The sequence below is a fragment of the Malaclemys terrapin genome, chromosome 1 (genome assembly GCF_027887155.1).
Source record: "Malaclemys terrapin pileata isolate rMalTer1 chromosome 1, rMalTer1.hap1, whole genome shotgun sequence".
In the NCBI taxonomy this organism is placed as follows: Eukaryota; Metazoa; Chordata; order Testudines; family Emydidae; genus Malaclemys; species Malaclemys terrapin.
The window spans coordinates 153,225,346-153,235,352 of record NC_071505.1 but is presented as its reverse complement, the minus strand read 5'-3'; the positions used below and the strand labels follow the sequence as shown (position 1 = coordinate 153,235,352).

Here is a 10,007-nt window from a genome sequence, read left to right as displayed (position 1 = left end):
ATGTGCTTATTAATTGGGTCTTGTTTTTAAATGAACTCTTTGCTTTTTCCACATGTGAGAGAAGAAAAGATAATAGATAATGTTTTCACCCCTCCGCTCATAGAGAAATGAAATGAAATTAAATGAAAACTGACTTTTCATTAGAAATACAAAAATACATAGTGTAAGAAGAGGAGAATATAGCTGCTGTTTGCATAGGTGCTCAGTGGGAATGGGGGGTAGGGTATGAAGCAAACACTAGCTAAAGGCTCAGGATCTAGTCTCAGCTGGACTGACCCTTTATTACCAAATCCCACTCCGAGCAGGACTTGGGACTCTGCACCTCCTGCCCATCCCACTCATCTGACCCTTGTTGTGAAAGAGCCAATGTGAAGCCAAGCATGACCTCTGACCCACTTGCTATCTCTATATTAACTTTGTGTAAGTGCTTGTGTTTCAGGCACACTTCTACCCCTGCCTCTGCCAGTGAGAGAGAGAGCGAGGTAAGAGCAACATTCCATCTGCTGTTTCCAGCTGTGCGAAGCTTGTAACTGATTGGTGTCTATATGGAATGTACAGGAGGGAGTAGAACAGGGAGGCTGTTTCTACCTCATTTCTTCTTACAGACCAAGGGCTGGATTCACTCAGGTTGGTAGCCCACCACCCCAAGGCAGTAATGCTCCCTGGAATGGGGGTGCATTGGCAAAAACTATCTGCAATCCCTGTTCCCACTAGGGACCTGGAGTCAGCTGGCACATTTCCAAAAGCTGGGTAGTGCCAATGCAGGAAGAGGTGTGCTGATTCAGTGCTTTTCCCAAGCAGCCTCCACCAGCGGAGCTCTAGGCTTTAAAGAGGAGAGATTCCCTACCCCTTCATGACCACATGGATGCATATTCTACCTTAGGTCCGTAGGAGTGAATGTGGCTCCAGGACTAACAGAGAGGAAGCTACCTAAGCAATAGCTGTCAAAGTGATAGCTAGTAACCAGCAGCTGTCTGGTTGCCATCGGCAGCATAGCTTCTAATGTGGACTAGGAAGGTGCTGTGGAGAGAAGCAGCCTTAGGTATGCAGGCTAACGGTGAGAATCCCCTGGTAGCCACCTGGTGTTAGGTTAGCAAAACCCTCAGACTTGGCAGCCCAGCAGCCTTCCCTGCCATGGGAAGTCCTAGCACTGAAATGATTTGATTTGACTAGAGATGTTGTAACTTAATTTAAATCAAAGCATGTTAACTTTCGAGTTATCTTCCAGCATGTGCCCTTTGAAATCCACTGTGTTTTAAAAGCTTATTTAATTTTACCCCCATGGCTTGGCCTCATATTAACTTTTCACTTGACCAAGCAGAAAATAATGTCCAGAGAAAGAAGCTTGGATGAGAACAAAGCAGGATTTGTGCTTAGAGCGTTAACTGCATAAACAATGTTTTTGCTCTTAATTATCCCCAGCATGAACATGCCAAGAGAAACTCTTTTGGACGCCCAGGCAGGTCATTTCTCAACCATAGGAATACAAACAACAGATCAGTTCAGGCCATCTGGTTCAGTATCCTATGGCCAACAGTAGACAGGACCAGATGTTTTAGAGGAAGGTGCAGGAATATAATGTACAATTTAAGAAGCAACCTGCCCATGGGGGAAGTGTCTTTCTGACCCCTGTGTTAGGTTAGTGGTTGGCTTTACCCTGAAGCATGTGAATTAACTTATATAGGATAAAGCATTTTTGCTTTAACATAGCTAATGTACGCTTGGATGTTCTTACTAATTATGCGTATTCATGGTACCACATTGGTGAAATAACACTGTATTAGCTTTTTGCATTGAATGTCCTCATCTTTTAAGGAGGTAAAGGATATAATGCAAGAATGATCTTGATGTCTCTCTTTGACTTGTTGCCTGTTGTTAATTTGGGGTATACTGTTCTTCTCTAGTCAGTATCAAAGTGTTTAATTGTGCCTCCAGCTGGTTTCTGAGGGTACTGCATTGAGCTTGTGCTGCAAACCATGCTTCAGTCCAGGGCTTTGGCGGTGGCTCTGATTCTGCTCCTCGGCACCAGTCTTTCTGGTAAGTCTTAAAACCCTTCAGGCTGGCGGGGATATTCCTCAGCTTTATATGCACTTAACCTGCTTTGCACAAGTCTATCCCAGCCATGAACTAGGATTAGGTAGAGGGTAGAGTGCATGAATTTTCATTGTGACTGGGAGTGTGAAGCCAGTTACTAGTGCATCCTCCCACACACACGGCCTAGTGGGGAGTATCTTAGCACTGTGTTCTGCTGTCTAAGTCCCACTGCATTCACAGGTATGAGAACGCTGGCTGTGCTGTTTAAGTTTCTGCAACATGTAGAGACTGAAGGTTTGTAGCCTAGAACCAGTGTTCTAGAGCAGGGGCGGGCAAACTTTTTGGCCTGAGGGCCGCATCGGGTTTCGGAAATTGTGTGGCGGGCCAGTTGGGGAGGGGGTCGTGGCCCGGCCCCCACCTCCTATCTGCCACCCCGGGACTCCTGCCTCATCCAACCCCCCCGTTCCCTGATGCCCCACCCCCAGGAACCCTGCCCCATCCACACACCCCCGCTCCCTGTCCCCTGACCGCCCCCGGATCCCCACCACCCCATCCAACCCCTCCTCTCATTTCTGATGGCTCCCCCGGGACCCCTGCCCCATCCAACCACCCCTTCTCCCTGTCCCCTGACTGCCCCCAGAACTCCTGCCCCTTGCTGCCCCATCCAACCCCCCCTCCTTCCTGAGTTCCCTCCCAGGACCCCTGCCCCCATTCAACCTCCTGTTCTCCCCCCCCCCGAGCCCTATCCACACCCCAGTCCCCTGCCCACCACCCCAAACTCCCCTGCCCTCTATCCAACCCCCCCCCCCGCTCCGTGCCCCCTTACCGCGCTGCCTGGAGCACTGGCAGTGCTACAGCCGCGTCGCCCAGCTGGAGATGGGCCACTCCACCACCATGCAGCACAGAGCACTGGGTCAGGCCGGGCTCTGCAGCTGCACTGCCCCAGGAGCTCACAGCCCCACCACCCAGAGCATTGCGCCGGCGGCGGAGCGAGCGAGCTGAGGCTGCAAGGGAGGGGAGACAGCAGGGGAGGGGCTGGGAACTAACTCCCAGGCCAGGAGCTCAGAGACTGGGCAGGATGTAGTTTGCCGTAGTTTGCCCACTTCTGTTCTAGTGTGTGGATCCTACACTTAGACGCTGGCCTTTGAATTCTGGGGAGACTTTGAATCCTGCTACAGTCTTCCAGCTGGTCTCTTTCCACTGCACCTCTTGGGAGAGCTCAGTGCTATCATGGAAAATGGTCATTAAAGATGATTAATATTCTCTTCCTCCTCCCCAGAAGTGGGTGCTAAGGCAATCTCAAAGAGACACGTCCGTCGTGACTGGCTGATCGTACCGGATTCAATTGCATTTTACATGTACGAATCTGTGAACAAAGTGTCCCCTAAAGCTGGTCAGTTCTTGGCGGAAGCTGTTCAGACTCCAGTAATCCTTGAGATCAGGTATGAAAAGGTTTCCTCTATTCCTGGGGTGGCTTGTGAGGAAATGGGGAAGATTAACTACATTTCCATACAGAGAGATCTTTGGGACAACAAAAAGAACCACCCATCATAGAGTAAACATTATGAAACCCATGTACCAAAGCATATTTCTCCTCTCCCCCCTCCTCCCCCCCTTGGTCAGTCCTTCCTACTTAGACCAAGAAATGTAATCAAGTGCTTAAAGCAGAAGAAACGGAATCAGAAAATCTCTGTTCTAAGAGTGACTCTAGAACAGAGGTGGGCAAACTATGGCCCGCGAGCTACATCCGGCCCGCAGGACCGTCCTGCCCGGCCCCAGAGCTCCTGGCCCAGGAGGCTAGCCCCTGGCCCCTCCTCCGCTGTCTCCCCTCCTCTGCAGCCTCAGCTGCTCGCTCCCCACCGGCGCAATGCTCTGGGCGGTGGGGCTGTGAGCTCCTGGGGCAGCGCAGCTGCAGAGCCTGGCCTGACCCGGTGCTCTGAGATGCGTGATGGCGGCAGTGGCGGCGTGGCCTGTCTCCAGCTGGGCAGCACGGCTGTAGTGCCACCAGTCACCGGTGCTCCAGGCAGCGCGGTAAGGGGGCACAGAGCAGGGGGGGCTGGATAGAGGCCAGGGGAGTTCGGGGTGGTGGTCAGGGGGCGGGGGTATAGATAGGGGTCGGGGGCGGAACAGGGGGTTGAATGGGGGCAGGGGTCCTGGAGGGGCAGTCAGGAAGGAGGAGGGGGGTTGGATGGGGCAGGGATTCCCAGGGGACTGTCAGGAATAAGAGGAAGAGTTGGATGGGGCGGTGGGTGGCAGTCAGGGGCGGGGGTCCGGGGGCGGTCAAGGGACAGGGAGCAGGAGTGTGTGGATGGGGCAGGGGTTCCGGGGTGGGGGCATCAGGGAAAAGGGGGTGTTGGATGGGGCAGGAGTCCCGGGGGGCGGGGGGCAGATAGGAGGTGGGGGCCAGGCCACGACCCCCTCCCCTAACCGGCCCTCCATACAATTTCTGAAACCCGATGCAGTCCTCAGGCCAAAAAGTTTGCCTGCCCCTGCTCTAGAACTAACCTTGTTATCTCTCCTTCCCCCTGGAAAATTTTGACTTTTTGTCAAAATGAGAAAAATCAGGGGGTTGGGCAGAATTTTTCAGTTTTCAAATGAAAAATTGAAATTTTTGACAAGGAAAGCAGGGGTGGTTCCGGTGGTAAATCTCTATTCCCCAGGTAACGGATGATGGCAGGCAGAAACAAGAAGTGTGCACACCTGGGGGATACACAGTTCCATATTGCTACTCACAGCCACACACCTACCTTGCCTCCTGAGTTGAATCCCTATAGGGCAGTTCAAGAGTCCCACAGCCATATTTAGTGGACTCATTTGCCAGGACTAATTTGTCCCACAGGCAAATATGAGAGAGTGGCAGCCCTATGAAAATAGAAACAGCGGGTACCCCACCCAGACATGTACCTTACTGATGTGTTACTGTCTCCTACAGGAACTTCCTGATGAAGGAGACCTCTAAAATCAGTGTGCTGGCAGAACAGCTGATGGAAAAATTAACAGGTCTGTGGAAGAAGAAAGAGGAAGCCCCAGCCCAGCAGTAGAATTGAGACAAGTCACAAGGCCGCTTGACATAAGTAATTAGAATGTGCAGTGTTCCCTCTCCTTATGGACTGAGATCAGCTACTACCATAGAATTGTTGTCCCTGATGATGTCACTAGAAGGGGTGGGAATACCAGCTTCAAAGATCAGAGAACCTGTCTCCCTGGGCAGGGAGTGGGAGAGGGAGGAAATGCACTATCAAAGTAGCTGCTGGATGTGGGAAAGGGAATAGAAGGAAGACAGATTCTGTAGTTGAATCTTGAAAGCCAATTTCTCCTTCAACAATTGGGTCACTTGACCTTCCACCTCACCCCAATAAAGTTTTGGATGTGTTTATAGTTCAGTTGTTTCCTCCTTTGCATTAAATGTTTAAGTGGGTGGTGGTTTTATAACATCTTGTTCTGCTGGTGTGAGAGCGGATATGATGTAAGGGAAGTGATAAGGCTCAACTGTTATCAGTGATACTAAGCATCAGCCAGACAAGTGTAACCAAAATCAGACACTTCCCCTCACCACCTTCCTCGTAGGGGGTCACCTGACCTGTGGTGTAGTCTTTTGGGGGCACTTGGTAGCATGCCAGCTGTAACAGTCCAAAGACAGTCCTGTAGCTGCTTCAAACACTGTCAGATAGGTTCCAGCACCAGAAACTACTCACACACACATCAATGGATAAATACTACAGTTTAGCACACTAAAGCACCTTCTATCTACAAATACAAATTGAAAACAGTAATTTATCTCAGCCTCAACACACACCCTCATGTGGGGTGGGGAAGCGTATCTCCAATTTACAGGTCGGTAAATTGAGATCAGAGAGGGTAAGTGACTTGTCCAAGGCAGTTTGTGGCAGAAATTGGAATAGTACACAGGTAGTCTGGTTCTTAATTCTCTCTTATCATTCCAGCAGGCAGGCTGGATGGCCTAGTGGTTAGGAGCTCCTTACTAAGACGGACAAAAAGCTTTTATTAAAAATGAGACGTTAACCTTCCAAATATGAGGCAGGTATAAATCAATGCAATGATGTCTTCCCAAGTCCGTTTGCAGCACTGATTCTGGGATGTGTTAATGGGGACCAGGGCATTCACTTCATTGGGGTGTTAAATGTAAAGCCCAATGTCACTTTAATGTCAGCATTAACTATGTCATGGTTGATCATTTTAGCAGATGGAATTTAGCAATTTCCCCATAAGAATTAATGTAAAGAGGTAGGGTTAGGTTCCAGGGAAATTTTTTTCACCAGACAAAAGACTATATTTTATACTCTGTGTGTGTGTATATAAGTTTTAAACAAACAATTTAATACTGTACACAGCAATGATGATTGTGAAGCTTGGTTGAGGTGGTGAAGTTAGGGGGTGGAAGAGGGAGGGATATTTCCCAGGGAATGCCTTACTGCTAAATAATGAACTAATACTTGGCTGAACCCTCAATGGTTAACACATTGTTGTTAATGTAGCCTCACACTCAACAAGGCAGCACAAATGGAGGAAAGGGAGACAGCATGGCAGAGAGAGACAGAGAGACACACCTCGTGTGTGAGAGAGATGCACATTGCCCCTTTAAGGTCGCTGATGCCACTCTAAGTACATTGCCTTTTTAAGTAAATCAGCAAGTTGAGACAGCAGCTGCTGCCAGCAAGCTGCCTCTGTCCTGAGCCTTGTGTGCCCCCCTGCCCCACTCTGTGGAGATGGAGTAAAGGAGTGGGGGGGAGGAGGGGGACACCCTGACATTAGCATCCCTCTTGCCCCCTCTTGCACAGCAAGCAGGAGGCTCCCAAGAGCAGCTCCAAGGCAGAGGGCAGGAGCAGCACATGGCAGTGGGGGGAGGGACAGCTGAACTGCCCGGCAATTGATAGCCTGCTGGGCAGCTGCCACACAGGTAACTTAGGGGAGCTGACAGGGGGGCTGCCGGTCCACCCTTCCACCCTGGTTCCATGCCCCCACCAGCTAGCTCTAATGAGCTGCTTTTCCTGCAAGCAGTGGACAAAGCTGGCGGCTGCCAAACAACATTGTAAGGGAGCATTGCGCAACTTTAAACGAGCATGTTCTCTAATAGATCAGCAATGAAACAACGTTAACCGGGATGACTTTAAGTGAGGAGTTACTCTACATAGTCCTAAAGCTTGTAGCCTGGCCAATAGACAATAATTAATAATGGTATTTGGCCCGCTCAACAGAATGAGTTTGACACCCTTGATCTATGGTATCTCTATCACCTTGGAAACATTAAAAAAAAAAAAAAAAAGTGTCCTGCTCTAACAGAATGGTTATTCCTCTGTGTATCCAGGAGCCTGAAAGAGTCTGTGATCCTTTTCTCCTCTTTCTTTTTCTTCCCTTTCTCAATGTTGTGTTTAAGCACCACAGGCCAGAGGGGCTTGCCTGAAACACTGTCTGATACTTCCAACCTTCCGTCAATGGCCTCTCACAAAATCTGTGCCCCTGAAAATGGGCTCCCTCCAGCAGCTTTGTTCTCACAGAGCACTTGGAGGGTTGCAGAGGGTCTGGTGGGTGCTCTCTGGGGAAATAACACCCCCAGTCCATTCAGAACTGTAATTTTTGAAGTACCTAAAGGACAACCTACCAAAACTATTCAGCTGATCATTTGTCTGGGGTAATAAAACTCACTCTACCTTCCCCAGATTACAGCAGGCTGATTAAGGCTATGGACAGCAGCTTGGAACCAATTTTGCAGATCCTTAAACAGTACCTCTGGATCCGTTCCCTCTACAACACAGCCAAAAACTGTGCTGTGCACTTCGCTGCCTTAGTTCTGATTTCCCTGCTGCTCTTTTGAGGATTTCTTTGTGGCTGTCATTTAGATTGAGGCTTGCTTGGTCAAGCAGGAATGTGCGCAAACACGTACGTATATGAAAATATTCTGGTACGTACGGGAAGATGTAACAGGGTTCAGTTTTTGTTGGAGCTTACCACATGAAAAATTCAGAAACTTCAGCTACTTTCATTATGAAAACACCCTACTTGTGTGTGACATCTCACCCTGTTTTTTCTCCTTCCCTCACGCTCTGCTTTCACTAGTTTTTATTCAGTAATCTAAAACCATTCCTGGCCTACTGGGTCTTTAAACGACCAGGGGATTTTTCTCTGGGTTGTGCTTACCTGTTGTCCTGCATAAAAGAGGAAGTAGCTCTTTCTTCTAGGGCTAGGAATCCAGGGTCTGCAGGAAAGAACCTGAATCCACCAATAGAGGTTGGTGGCCAGCAATGCTGGCTGAACTATGTTCAAATATATACCTTGTTTTGTTTAGTAAATTGTTCAGGAATGAATCCTGATTTCTTCTGAATATATTTTTATATATTTGACAAATGGGTGGACAAACAGTTTTTGGACTAAAAGTTATTCATGACCTCTCCATTTCAGCTAGACACTATTTGTTGTGTCATGAGATTTAAGACACCTACGCAACATAGTATTCTTTTTCCTCTGTTTCACTGGATAAGAACATAAGAACGGCCACACTGGGTCAGACCAAAGGTCCATCTAGCCCAGTATACTGTCTTCCGACAGTGGCTAGTGCCAGGTGCCTCAGAGGGAATGAACAGAACAGGTAATCATCAAGTGATCCATCCCGTCGCCCATTCCCAGCGTCTGGCAAACAGAGGCTAGGGACACCATCCCTGTCCATCCTGGCTAATAGCCACTGATGGACCTATCCTCCATGAATTTACCTAGTTCTTTTTTCAACCCTGTTATAGTCTTGGCCTTCACAACATCCTCTGGCAAAGAGTTCCACAGGTTGACTGCATTGTGTGAAGAAACGCTGGATGACTGAAGCAGGCAAATCATGTGCTTCCAGTATGAATTTTCAGGTAAATAATCTGTGAAGTTTTTGATGTTCACAAACATCCTTAGTGGCAGCCCTTCAATTCCTCTCAAGTAATATGTCCCCCCTGCCTGCCCCCTCCCCACAAATCTTATGGCTAGGCCATGTCTACACTAGAGACCTTACAGCAGCACAGGTGTACCAATGCAGCTGCACTGCTGTAAGGTCTCCTGTGTAGCTATTCTATTAAACCACCCACAATGACCAGAAGAAGCTATATTGGCGGGAGAGCATCTCCCACAGACATAGCACCAGAGTAGACAGGTCACTGTAACTTGTGTCGCTCGGGAGGTGGCTTTTTCACACCCCTGAATGACGTAAGTTATATCGACATAAGCGATAGCGTAGACCTGCCCACAGTGAGTAAATGTTCATCAGCTATTTCTGCTATTTAACTAGTATATGGGTAAATCTGAATAAGCCCAAAGTTCTTTGTGTTTGTATTTGAGTTACCTGGTCATTCTTCTATTTTGGTGCACGTGTGTGTGTAAAAAGCAGTGGCTTGCAGCTCCATTAGTCTGCTAATCTTGAATAGTCTGCAAGAAGCAGGGCCGGCTCCAGGCACCAGCTTAACAAGCAGGTGCTTGGGGCGGTCAAGGGAGAGGGGTGGCACCTGCGGCAATTCGGGGGCGGAAGGTCCCTCACTCCCTCTAGGAGCGAAGGACCTGTCGCTGAACTGCTGCCGCCGATCGCGGCTTTTTTTTTTTTTCCCAATTGCCGCCGCCGATCGCGATTGTGGCTTTTTTTTTTTTTTGCTTGGGGCGGCAGAAATGCTGGAGCCGACCCTGGCAAGAAGCAAGGCTGTGGATGCCTCTTGCCTCCATGCTTCTGGCCAGCCCCACTTGCTCAGATCATCTGCTGATATAGTTAAAAAGCTGGAGAGATGGCTAAGAGAGCTGTCAGTCAGGGACAGGGGAAGGAGAAAAATCTGCTCCCAAGCTGAAACAGTAACTCATGCTCTATTAGTAAAAACAGCGAACTGGGATCCTATATTTTATTTCCACAGACTCATCACACGACTCTGAGCAAGTCACTTGATGTCTTTGTGACTCAATTTCTGTCTGTAAAATGGAGATGAAAACACTTTCCTGAC

At 48.8% G+C, this 10,007-nt stretch overlaps 1 protein-coding gene across 5 annotated transcripts; it reads left to right on the top strand.

The window, feature by feature from the left end:
* Window positions 1–415: 415 nt before the first annotated feature.
* Window positions 416–5,412, top strand: LOC128830548 (apovitellenin-1-like). 5 transcript variants are annotated; one of them, XM_054016405.1, is made up of 4 exons: window positions 416–482; window positions 1,905–2,037; window positions 3,317–3,476; window positions 4,967–5,412. In XM_054016405.1, exons 2-4 carry the CDS (start codon window positions 1,977–1,979, stop codon window positions 5,073–5,075), a joined length of 330 nt encoding a protein of 109 aa, XP_053872380.1. In that variant the 5' UTR covers window positions 416–482; window positions 1,905–1,976; the 3' UTR covers window positions 5,076–5,412. The 5 variants fall into 5 exon arrangements, with proteins under 5 accessions (XP_053872380.1, XP_053872376.1, XP_053872378.1 ...); XM_054016401.1 differs by having other exon boundaries at window positions 3,314–3,476; XM_054016403.1 differs by having other exon boundaries at window positions 437–482; window positions 1,936–2,037; window positions 3,314–3,476.
* The last annotated feature ends 4,595 nt before the right edge of the window (window positions 5,413–10,007 follow it).

Bases quoted from the DNA above. Each gene is read 5' to 3' on its own strand.
- LOC128830548 (XM_054016401.1), top strand. From the start codon at position 1,977: ATGCTTCAGTCCAGGGCTTTGGCGGTGGCTCTGATTCTGCTCCTCGGC. The intron at 2,038-3,313 runs GTAAGTCTTAAA...CCTCCTCCCCAG, and splicing joins CCTCGGCACCAGTCTTTCTG to AAGTGGGTGCTAAGGCAATC. The intron at 3,477-4,966 runs GTATGAAAAGGT...TGTCTCCTACAG, and splicing joins CCAGTAATCCTTGAGATCAG to GAACTTCCTGATGAAGGAGA.